The sequence below is a fragment of the Euleptes europaea genome, chromosome 16 (genome assembly GCF_029931775.1).
Source record: "Euleptes europaea isolate rEulEur1 chromosome 16, rEulEur1.hap1, whole genome shotgun sequence".
NCBI lineage: Eukaryota > Metazoa > Chordata > Lepidosauria > Squamata > Sphaerodactylidae > Euleptes > Euleptes europaea.
Genome location: NC_079327.1, coordinates 46,778,648 through 46,804,388, shown reverse-complemented (window position 1 = coordinate 46,804,388; position 25,741 = coordinate 46,778,648). Strand labels below are relative to the sequence as shown.

At 39.2% G+C, this 25,741-nt stretch overlaps 1 protein-coding gene across 2 annotated transcripts in view; it reads left to right on the top strand.

Moving 5' to 3' along the window:
• The window catches only part of SH3KBP1 (SH3 domain containing kinase binding protein 1), a 133,145-nt gene that overhangs the window by 100,137 nt on the left and 7,267 nt on the right, over positions 1-25,741 (top strand). For both annotated transcript variants that reach the window (XM_056861727.1, XM_056861726.1), the window contains 6 exons: positions 8,349-8,450; positions 11,211-11,262; positions 12,670-12,750; positions 13,985-14,147; positions 16,617-16,702; positions 25,248-25,357. In XM_056861727.1, coding sequence (XP_056717705.1) covers positions 8,349-8,450; positions 11,211-11,262; positions 12,670-12,750; positions 13,985-14,147; positions 16,617-16,702; positions 25,248-25,357 — 594 coding nt within the window. The remainder of the gene's footprint in view (positions 1-8,348; positions 8,451-11,210; positions 11,263-12,669; positions 12,751-13,984; positions 14,148-16,616; positions 16,703-25,247; positions 25,358-25,741) is intronic.

Below are 25,741 nucleotides of genomic sequence, written 5' to 3'. Positions count from 1 at the left end.
CAGTTGTTCAAATAAAGAATTACAAAGATAACAGTTGAAACAATGAATTTGAAAAGACCTTTATGTTGATTGGTTGGGAGTACATCTGGCCACTTGCATGTTAATAGCTGGAGGTCTGTGCATGTGTTTTCTTGCACAGTCTTGTGTGGGTTGTATTTTGTTTCCCCATCCCACAAATGTCTTTTAAGATTTTTAAACAATAAAAACTGTGTGCAGAGTCCATGCTGGCTAAAGTAAAAGCACCCTCTGTGTCCCAGTCAAGGACAAATTATCCAGTGTTCAGTGACTCCCGGGAGTTTTCTGAGGAAATCCTAGTCTTCCCTCAGCAACTGATCACATCATGAGTATGAGTAACTGGCTGTTTTCACATACCTTAGGTTTTCATTGGGGGGGGAGCAGGTTATTGCAAGTCTTGTGATAAATACATACCACCAGTAACAGGCAATATATCAAAGCAAAGAAAAATTGGGAGGCAAACTGAGTGATGTAGACCTATAATGACCTGACCCAACTGTGAAGTGGAGGGAAGATTGACTTTCTTCCTGTGCAGGTGCAGAAATGGTGAAACGAAACTTATCTATCAGAGCTGCCTAACTTGGTTTCAAGTCAGGTGGTGAACACAAAGGACAGGATGAACTGATCTGAGGGCTGAATTTAAGAATATGCTGTGGCAGTCAAACGCTTTGTTTCCCCAGCGATCCTGTTTGTCATGAAGTTCTCAGCTTATCAGTTAGGCAGAAATAAATTGGGAATGTTACAAACTGCAGTTGGTTGAATCAGCCAAAGCTTTAATTGGGCAGTGCTGGCTAATTATGCATGTGCAAACAAAGATAAGATACACTCACAATGTGGCAATAATGTCAGGTAAAAGACATTTATCATCTAGCCCCAGGCTAGCCTGATTTTGTCAGATCTCAGAAGCTAAGCAGGGTCGGCCCTGGCTAGTATTTTGATGGGAGACCTCCAGGAATCACCTATTCAGCTTCAGGGAGACCCCCAGGATTGGGCGTTCGGTAAAACCAAAACCCAAATATTTTTGGTTTATTTTCAATTCAGGTTTATCAATATGCACACCCCTATGAGCAATCAATAAATGAATATCTGGTGTTGTGTGTTAACTACACATATTAAAGCAGCCTGCCATACTTCTATTATTATACGTAAATCAGAGGTTTCATATTCCAAGTAGCCACATTTCTTATGAGAAATACATGACCTTAAATCAGTGTATCTTGCTCTATGCATGCACAATATAATAAACCCACTTAGTGGAAAGAAAAGTATAATCTTTATTGTAATATGGTTCTAATTTAATATCTACCCAAGGCTACTTCTGCTAGTTGCTGAGGCACACTTTTTTTTTTAAGATTTAGTTTGTTGTTTCTTTTAAACTTTCAGATTTATTCACAACTGTTTTAATTTTGTACCCAATTAGATTAATTATAGTTCTTCCACAAAGGACTCAACAAATAATTGTATGTTGTCTTAAGTGCTGACTGTTTGTTTCCAGGCCAGTCACTAGACCTCTGAACACACGTGTTACTTACTATTATGTTTTAAATGTTTAATTTACTGTTTTGCTTAATAATTTATTAGGAATTATTTGCCATGGCAATATATATTTTATTCTATAATGAATTTTGATAGAAAACCCCCCCACAACCTTTCAGGCAATTGTAGATTGTTGTGAATAAGGGGCAATTTCTTTTCTGTTCTGGTTCTGTTGCTCCATTATGAGAAGCCTGAATGGATTCTGGATTTATGCTTAGTTATAGTGTTCATGCTTTGCAAGCAGAAAGAACCAGTTTGAATTCCTTTGAAAGGATTTAAGACAACAGGGCTTAGAATGCCTTTTTCCTGAGTCCCTGTTTGCAGTTGAAGTCGCTAATGTTCAAATTGCCCAAAATCTGAACAGTTGTCACAGTCCTGAAAAGTGCATAACAAATGCATTTTTTCCTTATTCACAGATTTTTCAACTCCTGACAGTAGTAGTATTTATATTTTGCTTGTGACAAGTATTATACTGAAAATAATATCAAGGGTATAAACTGAACGTTCTTTTTTAAAAACATAAATCAAAGGATACCTATTCCATGGTCTTGTGCAGATTGTGATTCATATTGGGGCAAGAAGCTTTATTTAATTTCTATTCAGAGTGCTAGACAGATGGCTGGATGTTTTATAAATAGTAGCAGTGGTAATAATGATACATCAAAAAGTGTCAGTCTGCCGCCGGCTAAAACAGTTTTGTTTAAACATAAGCTATATTTTTCTTGGTCAGCCCTGATTGGTATTTGGATGGGAGACCACCAATGAATACCAGGGTTGCTGTGCAGAGGAAGGCACTGGCAAACCACCTCTGTTAGTCCCTTGCCATGAAAACCCCAAAAGGGGTCGTCATATGTCAGCTGCGACTTGACAGCGCTTTACACACACACACACACATATTTTTCTTATTCCTTTTTTTTACCATTATCTTTTTGCATGTACTTGTAAGGAAAATATTTGTTCTTAGTATTTTTCCTGTACAAGTTCAGATATGGATGCAACAGTCCATACATTCTGTAACAGCTGAGGAAATATATTTGAAAGGAATTAGAAAGGAATGTGTGCTCAGACTGGCAAGTATATGCAGTGAGGGAAAAAAGTATTTGATCCCCTGCTGAATTTGCCCGTTTGCCCTCTGACAAAGAAATGACCAGTTCATAATTTTAATGGTAGGTTTATTGTAGCTGTGAGAGACAGAATAACAACAGGAAAAACCCCAGAAACCCAGAAGACAAAAGTCAGAGATTGATGTGCATTAAATAAGTATTTGATCCCTTTGCAAAAGATGACTTAGTACTTGGTGGCAAAACCCTTGTTGGCAGTTACAGAGGTCAGACGTTTCTTGTAGGTGGCCACCAGGTTTGCACACATCTCAGGAGGTATTTTGTCCCACTCCTCTTTGCAGATCCTCTCCAAGTCAGTAAGATTTCGAGGCTGATGTGTATCTACTCGAACCTTCAGCTCCCTCCACAGATTTTCAATGGGATTAAGGTCTGGAGTCTGGCTAGGCCACTCCAGGACCTTAATGTGCTTCTTCTTGAGCCACTACTTTGTTGCCTTGGCCGTGTGTTTTGGGTCATTGTCATGCTGGAATACCCATCCTCAACCCATTTTCAATGCCCTGGCTGAGGGAAGGAGGTGCTCACCCAAGATTTGACGATACATGGTCCCGTCCATCGTCCCTTCGATGTGGTGAAGGTGTCCTGTCCCCTTAGCAGAAAAACACCCCCAAAGCATAATATGTCCCCCTCCATGTTTGACGGTGGGGATGATGTTCTTGGGGTCGTAGGCAGCATTTCTCCTCCTCCTCCAAACACGGCGAGTTGAGTTGATGCCAAAGAGCTCAATTTTGGTCTCATCTGACCACAACACTTTCACCCAGTTCTCCTCTGGGTCATTCAGGTGTGCATTGGCAAATGGCAGACGGGCCTGTACATGTGCTTTCTTGAGCAAGGGGACCTTGCGGGCTCTGCAAGATCTCAGTCCTTCACGGCGTAGCGTGTTACCAACTGTTTTCATGGTGACTATGGTCCCAGCTGCCCTGAGATCATTGACAAGTTCCCCCCGTGTAGTTCTGGGCTGCTTCATCACCGTTCTCATGATCATTGCAACTCCACGAGATGAGATCTTGCATGGAGCCCCAGACCGAGGAAGGTTGACAGTTATTTTGTGTTTTTCCATTTGCGAATTATTGCACCAACTGTTGTCACCTTCTCACCAAGCTGCTTGGCAATAGTCTTGTAGCCCAGTTTTCAAGCTGGTTGATACGGGATCAAATACTTATTTCACTCATTATAATGCACATCAATCTCTGACTTTTATCTTCTGGGTTTCTGGGAGTTTTCCTGTTGTTATTCTGTCTCTCACAGCTGCAATAGATCTACCATTAAAATTATGGTCATTTCTTCGTCAGAGGGCAAAACGGGCAAATTCAGCAGGGGATCAAATACTTTTTTCCCTCACTGTACAAACCATGTTGTCATGAGTCCTGAAGATCACTTTGGGCCTGGGCAGGAATCTAAACTTTGGGTTTTCTGTATATTTACTAGTAGAAGATCAGAGGGTTGGATGGGTCACAGTTTTGGTGAATTTTCTTTGCAGAAAGCCACAAGGGTGGGAGACTTTTTGGCCTCAGCAGGCTGGCCACTCCATGAGGTGAGGGCCACTTCAGAGAACACACATGAACGGAAAACACTACAATGTTGTGGGGAAGCCGGGGAAAAACCTGCCTCTCAAAAGCATTGAACACACCATGTGGAAATGGCCAAAGAAGCAACTTGGGACAAACTTTCCGGCCATAATTGATGTAAGGGAAGAGCTGAAAGAAGGCAAGGAAGAGGAAGTATGATGATGTGAAGGGTATCATATATTCACCCTCTCGGCCCCTCTCTTTAACTCTCCCTGGCAAGCGACTGACAGCTTGTTAATGCATCTCCCAACCTTCTTTCCTGCAAAGAGTTCTTCTTAGGTAGACTTGCTACTAATCCCGGTCCCTCCTGCCAACTGCCTCCCGGTGCTCTGATTCACTAGCAGGTGAATGTGCAGGGGTGTGATTCACTAGCAGGGGTGTGTGTGAGAGAAAAAACCTCTTTCTGTCCTTTAGTCCAAGTTACCCCTCTAGCTTGGCTAGATCATGGTGTTCTGCATTAATGAGTGACAAGGTAAGAGTTAAATTAAGTCAAAAACCACCAAACATCTTTAAAGGTAAAAACTTTAATCTTACATAAACTGGATAAATGGGAATTAATCAGAGCCCACCTACAGATGTTGCAGATTACCAGAAAGAAACCAAAAAGAGAATAATTTGCTAATCCTTAAATTTATCAGTGCTTTACCTTGAAATTTCCCTTTTGGAAATGGGCTCAAGTGAAGCGTAAAATTAACAAAGGTTTCTCTCCAGCTTTGTAACCTGCTTCAGGCTTTGTTCTTCCAGATCCTCCTCTTTGGCATACATTGCCAAAACCAAGCTGATAGTTTAACCCTTTGTCTCCAGTTTAGGAAATTTTAAAAATTTAAAATAGAAAAATTTTAAAAATCCATCTTGGCACTTACCCAGTCCTGGCCAAAGGACAGCCTGGGGCTTCTTGGCACATCCTGTTTATCACTCCATTATCATCCTAAACCTGTCTCCGTGGAGTAACCTTAGAAAATTCCTGAAATTGTCTCTCATCCCATAAACAAGTGTGATATCACTAGGAATATTTCCTCCATTTCTTTCATAGAGTGCAGGAGATATACATGTTTTAAGAAGGCTAGTCTCTTCTGACCAAAGGCTGGCTTATAAATCAGATGAACTAGGCTGCTTATTTCTTAGGTTATTTATTTAAAACATTTCTCCCAGAGAACTGGGAGCCAGGGTGGATAACAATAAAATAAATGCATCATAAAAGCAACAAAGAAAATATTCAGTTTATATACTGTTTCCTTATTCTCCAGTCAGATTGTTAAAGTATTAATTTGGTCAGATGCTAAGTAATTCTGGAAGTCTAGTGCATTGTCCTGTGGTAAGACATAGACTCCAAAAATAAGACTGTAATGATCCAGTATCTTGCTAAATGGTGCCTTTAAAATTGGGTTTAGTAACCAGTTTCTTCCTCTTCACAATACCCTAGCTGTGAGGCATGCTGTGGGTTAAAATAAAGCCAGTCACTAATAGTGAGGACAAATCTTCTTGCTACCTTGGTATGACTTTTGCTCCCTATATCAGCCAACCAGTTCAGAACATTACGGGAAGGGTCAGCCCAGACGATGAAACAAGCTGCTAAATTCTGTGCTGCTATATACAAGAACCGCCAGACAAAGCGGGGGCCTGGCAATCAAACCTAAAATGGAGAATGTTATTTTAATCTGAGGTTTTCAGCTAATTTATTTATCTATTTAAGAATTATATATCCCATAGTTTTAGATATTGTATCTTTTAATTCTATTTTGTAATTGATATGACTATTTTAATGGCTTCGCCGTATTCATAAATCTGATTAGCAGTCACATATAAACTCCGCTGCTTAAAGTTGGGTCATGGCAACTAGATTATTTTTTTCAGTTTTTCTTTTAATATTTAGTGAATTTTAGTTTCTTAAATATTAGTCAAGAATTTTAACCAGGTATCGTCTCTTTAAAATCTATGTAATCTCATGTATAGATGATACAAATGTTTTACTGGCATATGCCGTACTAATAAATCTGATTCTGGTTCAGAACATTTGACCGGCCTTCATGCAAAGTGCTGTGTGCCCCACCCCCAACCAAGGGAAACCCCTGTGGCCATGTAATTTCTTAAAATATTTTTTCATTTTATTGGTTTTATTGGTTTCACATTTGTACCTTGTGCACACTGCGTGCAGGGAAGGAAACCTGAAATAGCATGCAGAACCAAAACCCCCCACACACGTGTGTAGTGTCAACAGAGGCTCTGGGCGAAAATGCATGGTCACTTTATCCTCCTTTAATCCCTGTTTCAGCCAGGATTCAGCCAGGATCAAATGCATGCGTTTCGCCTAATGTGCGTTCGATCCTGGCTAAAACAGGGATTAAAGGAGAATAAAGCTACCATGCGTTTTCTCCCTCTGTCTCCTTTTCAGTTCCATGCATAAACAGAAGCCCAAGCAGAAAATGCTACCCACCCAAGAAGTGCTTAGAGGTAGCTCCAATGAAGTTGGCTTGTTCTTTGTGTCAACTGTACTGATGAATTTGTGCTGGATCTTGCTTGTAATACTGTATTGTTAGGGTTACATCTGTTGTTACAATTTACCAATGTTTGAATACCTGTATGTTTTATAAAGTGAAGAAGATCTATGTGTGTTTCTGGCTCATATGTGTATTTGTAAACAAAGTCCTTATTTCTGTCTTTTTTTTTCTTAACACAATCAAAACTCTAGGCTGCTTTCCTTCCTAGGTTCCTTTGAAAGGAAGGAACAAAATAAACTTTAGTAGAGGGAGAAATAAGCATCAGCCTTTTGAAAACTCTGTCATGTTACAAATATGTTTCAGTCATGATTTGCTACTATTGTGTCTACCCATGTGATAAGCAGGGGTCTCACAACTTGCCTGAGACTTGTCAACACTCTTAAATATCTGGATACCAGTCGGCATTCTAATCACCCCATAGAGTACTGCCTCATATGGGAGAAGTTGACTGTAGTTAAGAGATGATCCTTGGGAAATAAAGAGAGACTAAAAACTGTATTTATTTTCTGTTTAAAACATTTCTATCCTGCTTGGATTCAAAGTGGTGAACTATGCAGCAGCTAAGTTGCAAGGACTTAAATAATACTCCTATTAACAAAATTAAAACAGAATAAAACACACAAGTTAACCAACTTTAAAACATTTAGATTCATTTCTAGATACCTTACTCCACTGAGTGCCTGTTGCTAGCTGCACTGGATCTTTGCTGAGAGAGTTCCTGAATACCCAGCACACCTTCAGCCTGTTCCTTTTCAGCCAGAGTTGCGGACAAGATAGAAGCCTGTAGCCCTCAGGTCTGCCGACCCCCATCCTTCCCAACAAGGGGCTGGCGGGGCAGGTTGCAAAAAGCTGCTTGAGAGCTACCTGGCTGACAGCCATTGCTGGGTCCCAACTACCCAGAATCACCCCCCACCCCCACCCCCAGCACAACCGATGCTGCAGCTTCAGGCCAAGAGGTAGGCTTAGCGGCAGCTGAATCTACTGGAACAATTCAAGCTCCACCAAATGGTCTCTGGAATAAAACATGCCTTCCTAAATGTGGGGAGCTCACAAGCTACATGTAATTAAAAGAAGGCGCTCTTTCAACCTGCTTAACAAAACTGTGTCGAGGAGCAAACACAAGCTGTTAACTTGATTTTATATGGAAAGCTTAATCCTATCTAAACTTAGTTACCAGCATATCAGTGATGCCATTATGACAACAGCAGTTTGTTTTGCATGCATCTGTTTGTACTTCTGAAATATATTATCCTTGAGCATATGTTTTTGTACTAGTCATAATCTCATTGGTTTTCTTTTTTTAATTAATTTTTTATTTCATAACTAATAATACAAACTAACATAAAATACATAACAAAAAGAAACACGGACAAATACAATACGTACACAAAATCTAAAATATACAAAAACACGCTTTAACTGGGTGAACATATACAGTTTTGTTTCCCTCTTGATATCTTCCCTAAGATATGCTATTGTGACTCTATAACATGGAATTTACTGCTTTGTATTCTATCATTCACTCATGGTATAAGTACTTTAAAGTTACATAATAAAACTGACCATTATTAAATCATTCTAACTGCCTCACTGGTTTTCTTGGTGAGCCACAGGAGTGCATCGATGCTGGCTGGTGGGAAGGAGAACTCGGTGGCAAACGAGGAGTCTTTCCTGATAACTTTGTTAAACTTCTTCATTCTGATTTTGAAAAAGAGGTATGAACATTTTTTCTGTCATTTTCTTTTGTAATGGAGAGTAGTACTTAAGTCACTCATACACCTGAGTTCTTCACGGTCATTTATTTGTAACTTGTTATTGAGAAAAAATATCCAATAGCTGCATCTTTTGAAAGCCTCCTGAAAATGATTTTTATATGATTGCTTCCATTTGAATATTTGTAGCTTTTTCACAGCATACTATGTCGATTTTTAAAACTATTCATCCAGCCTCAGTAATATTTCTCTGAAATCCCGACTGCTGATGCGTAGTTTAATTTGCTAGGCTTTTTGCTCATTAACATGCAGGGTGCTAACGAGAAAGAATATGAAACCACCTGCTTTAGACATATGTCACCTTATCTTACAAGCAGCCTTAATGCATTATTTCAGAAAGAAGATGGCAGTATTCTGAATGTTCTGTTACAGCATCTTTATATCATTGTTTTGGCCATGGGAATATTGAATCATAGAGATATATCTGAATCCGTTTGGAAAGTATAAAATGTAAAAGTACAGCATATTCAAAAGTACAGCATATGTACAGATTACATAGTTACCACAAATACAACTTTGTCCTAGTTAATAAGGCAACCAATTGAATAGATCTTGTCCTGATGGTGTTGTGGGGTCATCTTCTGAAGCTGAAGGGTGAGAGATTCAAAACATACAAAAGGAAGTACTTTTTCACAGAACACATAGTTAAATTGTGAAACTCCCTGCTCCAGGATGTGGTGATGGCCACCAACTTGGAAGGCTTTAAGAAGGGACTGGACATGTTCATAGAGCATAGGGCTATCCATGGCTATTAGTCAAAATGGATGCTAGTCATGATGCATACCTATTCTGTGCAGTATCAGAGGAACATGCCTATTATATTAGGTGCTTTGGAACACAGGCAGGATAATGCCTGCTGCAGTCGTCTTGTTTGAGGGCTTCCTAGAGGCACCTGGTTGGCAACTGTGTGGACAGACTGCTGGACTTGATGGGCCTTGGTTTGATCCAGCATGGCTTTTCTTATGTTTTTATCCCCAAGCAGAGAACCAGTTTGAGTGATGATTTTTTTGTTTAGAAACTATTTTCAAGTTCAGCGCCATCAGCTGTGTAAGGTAGAAAATATTTCCCAATAAGACTTAGACTGTTAGTTGTAGGCTCCCTGAGAGATTACTTCTTCACTAACTACACTCTTTGAGCACATGCTGTACACTAGAAGTTGGTATAATTCTAGGATCTAAAATGGAGAAAAGAAGGCATCTTGTATGTCTCCAAGATCTAAGAAACTTCACCTGCACTGGAGAGAGAGAATATTCAGCGGGATAGAAGAATAAAAAATAAATACCAGAGTAACTTTGATTCTGTTTAATCTTAATATTTATATCACACCCAGATTAACAAAAGGTGAGATCTTATCTTGGAATTTAAAATTCCAATACTGAATAAACATAGACCATTTCTCCACAAATTTGTCAGGGAAGGCTAGCTCTTTAAATCTCCCTCGGTATGTTAATTTTTGTCATTAATGATAATACATTCCATATTCTCATACACCATTCCTTCATAGTCAGAAAATCAGGTTTTTTCCACCTCACTGCTATACATATATATATATTTAAAGGTAAAGGTCCCCTGTGCAAGCACCGGGTCATTCCTGACCCATGGGGTGACGTCACATCCCAACTTTTCCTAGGCAGACTTTGTTTATGGGGTGGTTTGCCAGTGCCTTCCCCAGTCATCTTCCCTTTACCCCCAGCAAGTTTTACCGACCTTAGAAGGATGGAAGGCTGAGTCAACCTGAGCCGGCTACCTGAAATCGACTTCCATCGGGATAGAACTCAGGTCGTGAGCAGAGCTTGGACTGCAGTACTGCAGTTTACCACTCTGCGCCACGGGGCTCCATACATATTTTAGCTGTTGTTAAAAGAGCTATTTCCAAATCTGTTTCTGCCACTATCTCTTCTAAATAATGTAACAGCCTTACCTTAACACTAAGTGGTAATAAGTATCTCGCCATATTATGGATTTGCTCAATTATTTGAACACAAAATGTCAATGATCAATTTTTTTGTTTCATAATACTATAAATTCCCAACATTTTGACCTTTTTTATAATAACGCCCCTCTTCTTGACACTTCATAGCATTTGTCAGCTCTGTGTCTTTCCCTGTGTTTAAGAGCCACTGTGTGTTCTTAGGGAAAGGAACTGAAATCCGGAAAAGGTTCATTAGATATATTTGTTTAACAGCCACTGTACTGAAGACTTTTTTGAATTAGGATCGGTTAAATAATGGCAAATAGTATGTTATTTATATGTATAATTTTGTTTGCAGAGGCTTTACTGGTGTTTGACAGTGTCTTCTGCAAATGGGAATACAGACGTACAGCAGCACATAATAAAAACATACCCTGAGGAGAGCTTTTCCTATGATTTTTGTTTACTGATTTGGTTTACTCTATGAATGTTATTTCAGATTCCATAGTGTCTATGTATTTTCCAAAGTAGTTTTTGATGTTCACTGTGCTGTCTGATACACAAGGGCCATGTCAGTTGGAGCTTTTCATTTTTAATCTTTGGGAACAATTGTATTGATTATAAAAGTGGTAATCATTGTTTTCTGTGGTGTTCTCTTTAAAGTTGTACTTAATACAGTGATAAAAACTTTACAGGATTTGTTTTCCTCTTCAGGGTGTAAGCATAAAATAAATCTTAAATTCATTATAAATTCTTGCTAGTAATCTTATGGATACTTCCTTTTGCTTCAGCGACCTAAGAAACCACCACCTCCATCGGCTCCTGCCATCAAACAAGGATTAGGTAATGCGCTGCTGTCATATGATAAACACCAGTAAATATAGCTTTTAGACAGTCAGACCTTTTTTCTCTCTCTTAATATAGACTGTCAGTGTCACTATCTACCATGCCATTCAAGAATTGTTAAACTGCAGGTACTTTCGTAATAGATTACTGTGGCACTTTCAGGGTTGCTCATGACAGTAAGAAATTGTGACGGAAATTGTGATGAATCAATCACAGTTAGGTGAGAAACTGGAATTTGTTATATATTTTCCCAAATTAAACTAGTCAGGGAGAGTTGATTTATTTCTTCATTAAGGGATTATACTTCAGTTCACCACAGTTTTTTACACTTTCTTTTTACCTCCAGCCACAAAGAAGACCTTTGATTTTATGACATAGATTATTGTTTTTATGACATAGATTATTGTTTATCCAAAAATCTCTCTAAATTGCTCATAAGCAACAATATAGCCTTGCCATCTAGTGGTTGTTATAGAAAAGCACTAACCTGCAAATTATATGCTCAGCTGAAATTAAAGCCACTAATGTTTCATTAGCGGAATGCACTGATTTCTCTTGCCAGAACTAGCAAACTATACAGTAATGGTGAATAAACACAGTTTTGTTTTCTAAAGAGGGACCCTATATTATAGTAATGTATTGCTTGCCCAGATAAGCAGCAATTGCCTTCAGGAGATCAAGACCTGAGTAGCAACTTGTACAGTGCAAAGATAGTTTTATGAGAGCACCCTCTACACAACTTGGCCACTCTCTCCTTGTCCTTTAAAGCAGAATGAAGATGGGGAGAGGGGGTGAAAGTAAGCACAGTGGTCAATATCTGCTGCTACAGTGTGGTCTTTATAGTAACAAAAACCAGCATACTCTGATATTACAATCAAAGAATGCCAGGAGGTATAGCAGTTTCAACAGTCACAATGGAAGCACCAACTTATGCTGCAGTATATGTGTTAGTCTGCTACTTGTATTTTGTTCATGTAAGAGTTTATTGGGAAAATACATAGCCTGGTTGGATTAACATGTTCTTTATAAGCTACTGGCAGGCATCCTACCACTCCATTTTGCAATGTTTGTAGACCTTTTCCTGCCCTAGGAGCGTTTTTCCTAACAGAAGAGCCACTTAAGTTGGCGAAAGCCTCCTTGGGCTGGTAGAGGACTTCACATTTTGTTGAGCAGAGTGGTAGGATACCTGCCATCATCTCCACTTAAATAATCCCTGGCACAAGGTACCATCTGTGGTACAAGGTTCCTTGCTCTGATGACACCAGAAGTAAAGTTCTTTGTGCTAGAGCAAGGCTCTGCCATTATCAGAACAGAATCATAGATAGGATCCAACCCAGAATGTTGGTGTGTGCACTTTTTTTAGATTTACCTTTTCCTTAATAACTGAATTTTGATTTTTGACAGCTATCACAGATAGAAAGCATGAAATAAAAAAAGTACCTCCTGAAAGACCAGAATGTCTTCCTCATCGAACAGAAGAAAAAGGTAGGAAATTAACTTCTGAGTGGAAAAGTGTGTTTTAATCCATATTTTCTAAGCTAGTCGCTGAGGGTAAATCAAGTACATTTTATGACTTTCCAATCCATATCTTTGTTATTTCATCCCTTAATTTCATGTAAAAAACTGGTGCTGTTAACAAAGCCCTTTTTCAATGGTTTTGCTGGGCCATCTGCTGTGGATCCCTTTTTCAGACCGACTAGGTCCCTGCCCTCTTCAGACAGTGGACTGATATTAAAGAGATCAATCTGTGAGCATCTGAAGGACAACTTGGTGATTCGGGGAAGACAGCATGGATTTGTCCCCAACAGGCCCTGCCAGAACAGCCTTGTTTTGTGCAGGGGAACTGACCTCTGTCACCTGAAGATCAGTTATAATCTCCATGCCCCCACCTGGAGGTTGCCGACCCTAGTTTCTACAGCGATCTGAAATGCTATCTGACCATTGGGGATCTTTTTCCTGTGATTTCTGCACATGTACAGTCATAGTGTTTTGGTGCTTTTACCCCCCCCCCCCAATTTTAAAAAGTTTTCAAATCTTTATGGAAGAACTCAAGTTTGCAGAAAGATATACCCTATCCTTGGGTGGCCCTCCTATGCAGAATTTTGTATCTGCACAGTAAGGCCATCTATTGTTACTGGCTAGAGAAATGTTTGAATATGAATATAAATAACGGATTTATTTGTCCAAAAAATTATTGGTGCCCAAAATCTTAGTTTGACTAGGTTTCGGAGAGTCCCATAACTGACTAGCAACACTGTTCTGAGGCTCTCCCACGACCCTGCTTTTAATTCTTTCAACTTTTGCTAAATTTTGCTAACTCCTTCTACAAAGCTGATGGAGCAATCTCTTGCTGTCTAGAATTTGTAGAGAGTAAGTTTATAAAGGAGTTAGTTCCATATCCCTTAAAGCAATTAGTGTGTAGGATATATTGGCATATATCCTACTCCACTGAGTAAACCCTGATCCCTTCTTCTAGCCTAAGAGCAGCTTGTTAAAGAAAGGCTCCCTAGACAAAGGTAGGATACATGTCAATAAAAATATTTTTTCTCCAGCCTAAGGCAGGATACAGGCCACTACTATTGTTGCAGTAAAGAGTTGTGAGTTAATACAAGATTGCTCATTGTCAGTATTTATCACTTCTCAAGGTTATAGAGCTTGGTAGGTCAGGGAGTTCTGCTTAATAATGTCTTTATTCTTTTGGGGGGAAATTGATTTAAAGAAAGACCAGAGAGAGATCAAAAACTGTTAGATTTACAGAAGCCTTCTGTTCCTGCAATACCACCGAAGAAACCTCGACCACCGAAAACAAACTCTTTGAACAGGCCCGGTACGTTGCCTCCAAGAAGACCAGAAAGACCAATTGTGCCTATGACCCATACAAGGTATTGTTTCTTCAAGTACTTCCTAGTAGGAGTAATGACTGTGTGGGCGAATAAATTTTTCAATTCCTATGGTGCAGTTTTTTTACACAGTTACTGATGATTCCCTTTGGAAATATAAGTATATGTGGGATTGCAACCTTAAATAAAGAGCCTGGGGTGGGGGGAATAGAAATCCTGTTACCATTTTAAAATCTATTGTGAAAAAACTGGGGAGTTGGCTTGTTATACTGTGTACTGTTCTGGTCTCTGCAGCTTAGAAAGGCTACTGAAGGGATTAAAAAAGTGAAGAAAAGAGCAAGCAAAAAGAACAGTCAGGTCTTAAACCATTTGGGGCTTTTTAGCTTAGAAAAAAACAATTGAGAGGTGACATTTTTTTAAAAAAAATTAAAATTGGTTAATTAATGTTTTTATTTCTTCTGGGGATACGGGCGGCCAATCAGGAGTTTCTATTGGGTTTAATTCTGTCGTTCCTGTAGAAAATTCTCCCTGATCATAAAAAAGGCCTAAAAAATAATCATACCATGTAAGGGAGGAAATTGTTGAACTTGGGGAGGGTTTGTTTCGAAAAGCATCAGAAACTAATGCCCAGAATTGTCCGGTATTATTAGTAAGGATGGATTTGGTTAGCTGCTTGTCAATAAAGGATTTCTTTTTTAATTTGATTAAACTATTTATCTGTTTCTTAGTGTTAAAATATTCAGCTGGTAATGAGTTCCTGTTAGTGGAACGGTACCGATGGTAGATCGTTCACAGATAGAATTTCAGACTACGACATACCCTATCAAACCAGGGGTTTACATTATCACCTCGAGACTTAAGCTTACAAACATTTTGTTGGTTAAGTGAACCAGTAAAGTTATTAATTAGCTTATCATATAAGTGTATGGCCTCAGATGGATCTTTCATATTGATTAGGGAAGTTCTTAGGTCATTGAAAGGTTTAGATGCATATAAATGTTGTGCGGTCTGTATTAACCTATCTGACCAGAATTTTTGTTATTATCCCGTGAGTTCCAGGTCCTTTTGTTACGGGATGAGAGGTGACATCATAATGGTCTACAAAAAATATACTTTATGTGGAGGAAGTGGATAAACAACAGAGTAGTGTAGTGGTGTAAGCTCTAGTCCTGCGGCCCCCTTAAACAGACTTCAGCAGACAACCAATCCACAAAAGCATTTTTATTGGGTAGAATCGACAGGTTTCAGAAGCCATATTCAAAAGGACACTAGTAAGGGTCAAAGGCAAGGTACATAGCATATATGGAAGAGCAAAAGGAGATAACCGGTTACCCAGGCAACCCCCCCCCTCCAAGAGGCAGGAAGGAGTACTTGGCGATTCCCACAGTATGGGAATCTATGAAGACTAAACACGGCCTTGGACAGAATAGCACAACAGCACCTGGAAGCAGCACAATCGCACTACCGCATACCATCCTCATGGCCTGCTCCTGACAAGTGGTTAGAGTTGTTGGACTAAGATTTGGAAGACTCAGGTTTAAATTCCGATCTGCCATGGGATGTTGCTGGGTGTCCTTGGGCCAGCCACACACACTCAGCATAACTTCCAGAGGATTATGGTGAGCGTAAAATGAAGCTTTGGGTCCCCACTGGAGAGAATGGTGGGGTACAAATGAAATAAATAAATAACAAGAAACTTATCTCCCATAGTACTAGAACTTAGGGTCACCTTAGGAAACAAATTGTTAATTCAGATGGGTAGTTGACCATAAAATGTGGTGATAGCCACTGGCCGAGATTAAAAAGGGGGTGGATGAATTTATGGAGGTTAGGTCTATTGCTTGGTATTGAACATGATAACTGTATAGAATCTCTGTGTTCAAATACCCAATACATCTGATTGTCAGACGCTGGGGAGTGGTTAGCAAGTGAGGGCTGTTGCCAGAGTACCCTGGCCACTGTTAAAAACAGGATGCTCAGCTAAGTGGACCATTTGACTGATGCATTTGGCTATTCTTACGTTCATATGATGTCAGCTGTGAGTGATATGGGAACAATCATAATGAAGGAGCTTCAGCCAGCAGCTCAAAACTGAGGAAATCGTAACTCCTGTCATCACAGCTTGACAATTTCTCTGTGTCTGTTAATTAACCTGCACAGTTATGCCATTTGTTTTCATGATTTTGGGGGCAAAAATATTATTTGAAAACATTAGTTGAAATGGGGTTTTTTATGCTTTTTGACTTTTTCATTTCAAGATGCTGATAACATCTGAGAAATGGTTTAGGGTTCTGGTGTGTCTAAAATAGGCCCATTTGACAGGTGTTAAAGAGAAACAAGATAAGGTTAATCCAAGCAGCATGTCGGTTTACAAGAGATGACTTTCGCTGACAGCGTGCTCTGATTCAGGAGCTGTGTAAGAGGAATGCTTCTTTCTCCCGTTAGATGAAAGCTAAAAAGGTACTGCTAACAGGCAATTCTAGTAAATGTCACTTTTGTTTCAAAATACAGGAGTGATATTCCAAAATTAGACATAGTGGGTTGTACACTATCCAGCACCTTAGAGAAAGACGCCACAGAAAGAAGCAATGACATTGGTAAGTTGAGGTGCTTTTTATAACCTACGTAGTAAAGTCATCTTGTTATCAAGCTTCCAGCTCCATATGCACTTCTGCATTCTTAATACAACCATACATTTTGTGATAACATTTTAATTAGGAGCTATTTTATTGGGTATTGGTTTTTTTTTGTAAATGTAGAAAGAACTAGATACAAAAATGTTGATCTTTTAACAAAAATTTTTTGTACAATTGCGTATAATTTATATTTTTTCTTTTAAAAGCTAGAATTTTTTTAAAAATTACCTTAAGTAGTTGCTGCCGTTTTTACAAGGAATTGCAGATCTCTGTAATAGTTAAACAACGGTTCAAATATCCTGAATCACTTCACGTTAAACTTTGAGGACTAAAGCTGCAGTTTAATTCTTGTTCCCTTCATGAGTTCACCATCCATAAGAGCCGTGTTCCAAGTTGCTGGTGTAGTAGACTCCTGAGGGGGTGGGGGGTGGGGAGGTGAGGTGTTCTGACTGTGGTCATATATCTGAAAACAAATCCAAGGACAGTGTCATTTGCAGATGGAAATATTTCAATGTCATCTGCTTCAGTCACTCAGTTCAATAACAACTGTGCTGCAGCAGACATGTTTTTGTAAAAGGCAGACTCTTTGTATCCTAAATTGTAAGCATTACTACAGCTCATTGGTAGCATGCACTGTTATTTTTATGCTGTGGCTTCAGCACAGAGCACATGTTGATAAAATGCTATGCTGCAATTGACTAACCTTCCTTTTCTCCACACTTGGCAGTTTTGCATTTATTTGCAGCTGTTGTACTAACATTTAAAACAAAGGTTTCTAATAATTGGGCTGCAATCCTAAACATACTCATTTGGAAGCAAGTCCATTGAACTTTGCAAGACTTAATTCCAAATAAGAACGTTTAGAATCAGGTGGTGATTTGCTCTCAGATTTCGTGTCTGTTTCATGTGAGTCCCCCACTGCTGTGCAGAATCTCTGCACCTGTTAAGTTCATAAATGTAACTTTTTCAGTCAAACACTTCACTTAGACTAGCAGTACTATGTGGTTGTAAAAATCAATAAACTACAAATAAGAATACTTAAATGGGTATATTTATTATGTTTCCTCATTAAAAAAGCAATAAATGCCACCATGACACAGTGTGTGTTTTTAGTTTAAAGGCTTGATTATAATTATGACTAATGCTATTAATAATTTCATATCCTTCAAAATTATTAGAGTTAACACATAATGATAGGTAAATTTTAGCAATGAGTAAAAGGCTGTATGAAAATTATAATCACTTAATAGCAATAAATCGTTATGGGATTTCTAAAAGTTTTGGAAGCATAAATGAGGATCGCAGCAGCGAATTACAATTCCAGAATTTGAAAAATCAACAGCAAATCAGGACTCCCTAATCTGTGAAAAAGAAAATAAACTCAGAACAGTCCATTATAGAGCATTCATAGGCCACATACTTTCATAAGAGATTCTGGATTTTTGTTTAAAGGTTAAAAAGAAAATAGAAAGATACAGAATTAAATAAAAACTGAAGAATTACAGTATTACACAGTGTTACTCGTACAAGAAATTGAATAGTTTAGGGCGTTTAATGGGTTTCGTAATGATTTCGAGAGTGAAGAGTGATTGGATTACATTTTATATTGTTGGTAATGTTATAATGTGAATGAAAATAGGAGAGAATGGAGAAATACTTTAGAAGATTTATATTCATTAATGGAGTGAGGGCAGAATGAGAGCAGGTGAAATTAAAGTAAAATGCATGCAAGGCAAGAAATATTGTCAGAACGGCCTCTTACACGGTGATGTAAGTCAGCAGAGGATAGGCTTCAGCTGCAGTCTTTATAGGCTGAAGTCCAGCAATACTTTGTTAGCAAGCATGCTTTATAAAACACACATGTACAAATCAAGCCACACATAGTTGGAGTATACCTTGGAGAAGTATTGTTGGATTTGTAGGATGCTGGCTACAAGTTTGCAGTCAGGGATGAGTTGTGTTAACTTTGTGTGAAATGGAAATAGCTGACTGTAAATTTGATGCAAGCGTATTTTAACATGACTCCCAGATGGATGGGTTGACTTGATGTAATTTTCTTAGCATGGAAATTTAGGATATTTTAATCTAATAAGGCAGAGTTACTTAATACATTAATTTTGTGCTTATTGTTTTCAAATTTGATTATTGGCACATAAGACATTTTTGTTCTTAGATTTGCCATGGAAGTGTGGTCCCACCTCTTTCTCTCAAAAAAGTTGTTAGTCTCTTAATGTTAAGTGTCTAGAGAAAACATATTCCCCTTTCCTCCTCACACCTTGTTTTCTTTTCTCTTCTTTTTCTACATTTCCAGTGATGCCTTTCTTTTCCTTTCTACTCATATTTCTTCAAGCTTTCCCCATTTACATCCTTTTACCATGGGTAACTCTTCTTCACTTGATGATGGTAAGGCTGTTTTCCACCTTCTGTCTGTCCTGCCATTTATTTTGCTTCAGAATGAGCGGCATGATAGTATCATTCTCTTGACATCCTGTTTTGTTTTGTTGTCGCTAATACAGTTGTTGTAGACTAAGAGGTGTTATTTAATTGTTAATCTAGTTCCTCTAAAATAGTGCATTAGTTTATGCACATCCACAATGCATAAACGTTCATTGTTACAATTAAAAGTGTTGCTGTCCTAAAGATCGAATAAATACTTTTGGACCATCATTACAAGTTAAATCAAAAGCCACATCCATCTTTAGTGTAAATTAGAATGCATGGACCTTGGACCAAAACAACATGTAACCCAAAGCATTGCTGGCCAGGGTCATACCTCCCACCCCTGCACCTACCTCTGAGGAGACAGAGGCCTTCAGACCATGCCAAGGGAACCATCCAGGGAGGACCACAGAAGCCCAATAAATTGCCACAGGAGCCGCTTCCCAGCTCACCGTGACACCCAGAGATGCTGGCCAGACCAGTGGCCAGCCAGCAGCCAGCCCCCAAGGGCCAGCAGCAGAGGCATGCGGCAACAAGTGTGGCAGTGGAGCAGCAGAATCCATCACAGGTGATGGCCTATTCTACATCTGTTGTGGGAGCTAGGAAGGCTTCTGTGGAAGGGCAGGAAACAGGCTGCAGTGACCTCCTTCACTGCACGGGCCAGAGGAGAACCCCTATAAGGCTTCCCAGGGAGGAGGGACAGGGAAAATGGGATCCCAGGCAGGCAGCTTCTTCCGTGGGCCTAGGACCTGCCACTCACATAGTCCCATCCCCCAGGATAGAGAAAGTGGGTGAAGCCAGAATTGTCTTATCCCAGGCCCACCCTTAAAAAGGTGCACCCTGGGAGAACAAGGGAGGTAGGGCCAAAAACCACACCTAAGGCAACTAGGGAGAGGTTACTGGTAGGAGTGGGAGAGGGTGCTGTAAACCTCACTGTCTTCTGAGGTTCCCCCAGGGCAAGCCCTACTAAAGGAACTTTTGAGAAGGAGACAGTCCTGGACTCCAGCCCAACATCAGAGTCTGACAATTGCATATGAAGAGCTTCCTGTTCTTTTCTTAGAAGGGAAATCATTTTATGCATGCAGGGATTCCCAGAGGGTTGATTGTAGAGCTCATTGGAAAGAACATGAAAGCCACTGTTCATCATGACCCAAATGCACCTCTTGGATCACCTGGACTACTGCCATTGTACAGATATGGATTTGAAATCCATGGGATCTACCCATTATTTTAAACTTGTTCTTTTTTTCCTCCAGAGCAACATGAGACTAGTATAATCTTTTTTCCCCTACAATTTTAATTTGATATAGACTGGTCTGTGGGATGAACCAATTTTTAGATTTTAGAAGGGCACATGCATGTCAATAGATTAAAGAAGTGTCAAGACACTACACAAAAGGTGCTGTTAAGTTCTGTATGTCAGAGGAAAGGTTTTTTTTTTCAGAGGATGGGTTAGTAGGGTGCAGGAAAGAAACAATGTTTACCTAAAATAAGGGAAGATAAATCGTTAAGGTGCACTGTTTGGTTTCCTATGTGAAAAAATTGTGAAATTTGAATTATAATTTATCTGTTCATGGTCTGTTTATCATAAAAATGTACACGCCACCCTTCCCAGTTTAATAGAATTACCCAGGTTTGTTAAATGACATTTGTTAACTAATCACCCTATATGCCCTGAAGAATAATTTTTGTATGATTATGATTTTATGATTATGATTTTTCAGCCTCAATAAAATGGAATATACATAGAACGTCTGTATGAGTTAAACTCTTCTGAGAGCAGCATATTCTATGGCTGGATTTTATTATTCATAAATTAGTTTCTAGCACATTCAGAGACTTGATAGAAACCTGTCCACAGGATGTAACCTTTCTTTTTCAGAATTTCATGTCAATATGCATTTTTTCATTTGAATACTAATACAAGCATTATAAATAATTCTGAGATTTTTATTATGGTATGTCATGGGATATGTTAAGAGGTAAAGGCAGCCATGGATTCAACCCTAAGCAGAGTTACACACTTCTAAGGGCATAGAAGGGTGTAACTTTCTTTGGAATTGTACACAGTGGGTAGCCGTGTTAGTCTGTCTGCAGTAGTAGAAAAGAGCAAGAGTCCAGTAGCACTTTAAAGACTAACAAAAATATTTTCTGGCAGGGTATGAGCTTTCGTGAGCCACAGCTCACTTCTTCAGATACAGCTAGAAAGTGAATCCATCTGTCTTTAAGTAGAGGAGAGTGAATTCAGACAAGTATTAGTATGTAAATGTTAACAGTATGTCAATGTGAATAGCAGGCGTGATGGGATTAGGTGTGGTATGCAGAAGAGTCTGTGATGTCCAGGGGAGAGATGGGTGTGGAGAAATCAGCATAGGTAACGAGCCATGAATGCAAGGTCTTTATTCAGCCCAGGTAAATGCATTGTCTTTAGTTTGAATATCAACTGTAATTCAGCAGTTTCTCTTTCCAATCTCCCTTTGAAATTCCTTTGTAAGAGAACTGCTACTCTTAAATCTGCAACAGAATGTCCTGGAAGGTTGAAATGTTCTCCCACTGGTTTTTCAATATTGTGGTTTCTGATGTCAGACTTATGTCCATTTAATCTTTGTCTAAGAGACTGACCTGTTTGTCCAGTGTAGATTGTGGAAGGGCATTGCTGGCATGTGATGGCATAAATTACATTAGAAGATGAGCAGGAGTATGAACCTGAGATAGTATGGCTGACATTGGTGGGTCCAGAGATGATGTTCCTAGAATCTATATGAGGGCAAAGTTGGCACCTTGGTTTGTTGCAGGCCTTGGTGCCAGAGTCCATGTTCCTGTTAAGTAGTTTATCATCATGGGTGAGAAGTTGTTTTAGGTTAGCCGGCTGTCTGTAAGCAAGAAAGGGACCCCCCCCCAGTGCTTCAGCGAGGGAAGTGTCACAATCCAGCATTGGTTGTAGGTCCTTAATAATACGTTGGACTGGTTTTAGTTGGGAGCTATAAGTGACAACCAGAGGTGTTCTGTTGTCATTCTCTCTGGGCTTATCTTGTAGTAAGTTGTGCCTGGGTATCATTCTGGCCTTCTCAATCATCTTTCTCACCATATCAGCAGGATATTGTAGTTGCAAAAATGTTTTCTGTAGGTCTCTCAAGTGTGTATCTCTGTATCTTTGGAATTGTACAGTATGACTTGTTTCTGAGAGATCAGAGCCATGTTGGACATCCTTGTGAACACAAGAGAATATCTCTCATTCTTCCCCCACTTCCACTCAATATTGTTGACAATGATAGTGATGGATTATCTTTATTCCAATCACTAGTATTTCAATTAAATTGAGGCTTTATTCTTAATATGAACAACATTCTAATTTCCAATTCTAGTTAGTTTTTTTTTTTAATTAGTTATCTATACATAGTTTAAGAAACAGTAGCACAATATAAACGCAAAAAATCATTTCACGGGATTAAAAACACTGACATCCCACAGACTATTTTTCAGTCTCTATCTTTTACATCAGTTTAATCAATAAAGGCTACCACTTGTCTCCTTTAAGCCAAGAGAGTGCAAATTTTTCTAATCTGTAGTGACCTTCATTGCTTGAAAGGAACATGCAGCTAGCAAAATTCCATTCAAAGTGAGATATCCAATTGAGTACTGTGGGGTAAGAAATTTCTTTAATTTTATATATCACCATTGGATAGGATAGTCTAAATTTAGATGAGTAAAAAAAAAGGGACAAAAGAAAGGCAAGGCACAGGGTAACGAGAGACTGGATCCAAAGGTGCTGTTCTTCTTGCAGAACAGATTTTCTATCAGTGGAATTGAACTTCTATTGTTGGAGGAGGGAAGGATGATTTTTGCTGATACTCCCTTCCCACTGTTCACCCACACTGTTCCTGAGAGTCGCTGGAACAGAATTTCAGGGAGAGGAGTAGGCTGCAGCAAGAGGGAAGAAGGCAGGGAAATCCTGCTGTGCTTGGAGATGCCTTGAATCCTATCCATGGGATGGATGTGAGGAAATACAGCTGCTCATATTTAAGGTTCTTTTCTGTTGGTTATGAAGATTTTGCTATTCGTTTGAGGTGTTGTGCAAGAAACAGGTTCTGAGTTGGAATATGAAAGAATAGAGAGATGGATGGGAGAGAGGAAGAGCACATATTTTGCATATGAAAGGTCCCCAGGCTGAAGGGAATTGCTGCCAGTCAAAGTACAGAATGTATGAATGGGACCAATAGCTCCCTAGGGCAGAGAGCCCTATCTCCATTCTATTCCCACTTTAAAAAACAACAACATTTAAGTATGGCTTTAGTACAGGAGGTGGTGCTGAGTACCTGTACATGTATAATATAAACTTGGTGTGTGTGTGTGAGAAAGATAAGTATGCAGAAGAGGTCAGGTAATAATTTAGAAAGGTTGTTGTAAAACTACATTGATAAACTAGGTGGTTTAACCTTCAGATGCTCTCATCATTTACTGACAACAAAATGTGAACCTTTTAACCCTTTCCTGAGTGTGACCTTTATGTTCTTCGCTGTATCACTGTTGATGTAATTTGATTGCAGCCTTTCAAGCAGATTATTTATTGCTCAAATAAAGCATTAATAGGAATTATGAATAGAGATATATTGGTACATTTACATGATAATCATCTTGTTGTTGGATACTATCCAGTTTGTAAGTATTTAACTAACTATTTGGTAAAAAAATAAAGTTATAAGAATAAAAATATAATTTCACAGGAGCTTCCTTAGCATATATTGTTGCTTTATTGATAAAAATATTCTAATGTAATAAATTGGACATAGGCATCAGATAATAGCTATTAGGCTAGTGTCCATCACAGTCTCAGTAGGGTTAATGAAAACACAGGTTATCTCTATTATCACCTTATCTCTGCAAGGATAATCTTGCAACTTCATTTGGTAGTGGTAAATGCCGTCACAGCTGACTTACGGCGACCCCGTAGGGTTTTCAAAGCAAGAGACGTTTGGAGATGGTTTGCCTTAGCCTGTCTTTCTGTAGGTTGAGTGAGAGTACTGTTAATGGCCCAAGGTCAACTTCATACTCTGCCAAATACTGAATAACAGAATGTGCAACATTTCACTGTGACAAGGACTTAAAAGTACCTGATAAACCTGATTAGAAGCAGAATCATCAGGAGTCAAAGGGGTCAATTGCTTGGGGAGTATGGGAAGCAGATTGTCTTAATCTGCTTACCAAGACCACGGTCACACAGCCCGGATAACCTACAAGAACCAGATTGTCATAATATTTGGCTGTGAAGAACCATAGCATTTTTAAACATTATGGTGCAAATACTTTTTTAAAAAGAGCTGTTCTTGTGATTTCTTTTGATTTGCAACAGTGTGATACTCCTTCTGTTACTATTGCTTATTAAAATACTCCTACTGTGCAATCCTGAAGGGGGGGTGAATGCTTTTAGGAGCCAGCGTAACCCCTATGGCAGTGTCTGTACCATTTGCACCATGCAAACTGGCATGGATGCCGGTGTAGAGTCATTTCCGCTGGCCCCCCTGGACCGCCGCAGCAAGTCCCCGCAGCGGTGTTCCAGGGGGGCAGAGCTGCAGTTAGGCAGCTTCCTAACCCTTTTCGCACTGGGAATTCCCCAAACGCAACGGCATTGCTGCACCACCATTTTTGATAGTGCAGCATCGCTGTTTGCAATAGGGCCTTTCCCTCCATTTTAGGGTTTTAAAAAATTTAAACCCCTTCCCTCCCGCCACCCGCGGCGGCTGGGAAACCTCTTTAGAGGTGCTGCAGCGGTGCCACGGCCACACCGCTCCCCGACCGCTGTGGTTCCCTGGACTGCACTGTTAGAATAGTCATTCATTCATCTCATATAGATTGGATATAAAACATCCAGTGCTTAATTATTTCCTCAACCATTTAAAGGTTTAACTGGGAGGAAAGATAAAGGTTTCTGTATGTCTGCGCATAAAATTAAGATCAGTCCTACAGTATGGGAACTCAGAAATGTAAAATAGAATTTTTTAAAAAAAATAATCTAATTAGTTACCACCTTGAGTGATTTTGATCCACGTTTTCTCCCCATGTCCTTAAGATCTGGAAGGGTTTGATTCTGTAGTACCCATTGCAGAGAAACTCAGCCACCCAACAACTACCAGACCGAAAGCTACTGGCAGAAGACCGCCATCTCAGTCATTTACATCTGTAAGTATTCTGTAAGGGAAAATATTCAAAAAGGGTATGCCATATAGTGATGCACAAATATGCATTTTGTTTTTGTTGCTGAATTTATGTGCATGGTAATAATTACCATTTTCATCCTGCCTATTTCTTTTGACAAATTTCTTTGGCATCTGGCATTTGCTTTTATGTCATTTAAACGCCATTTATATACAACGGATGCAAAAACTGGCTCAATGTCAGCATTCCCTATTCAGGTGGAAAGTCAGCATAGAAATGTTTTCAATAAATAAAATATATATTTATTATTTAGAATATTTCTATGCCCCCTTTTCAGAGTCCTGCTCACGGCAGCTTACAAATAAAAAACACGGTATATAACACAAGCCATTAAAAAAACTATTAAAA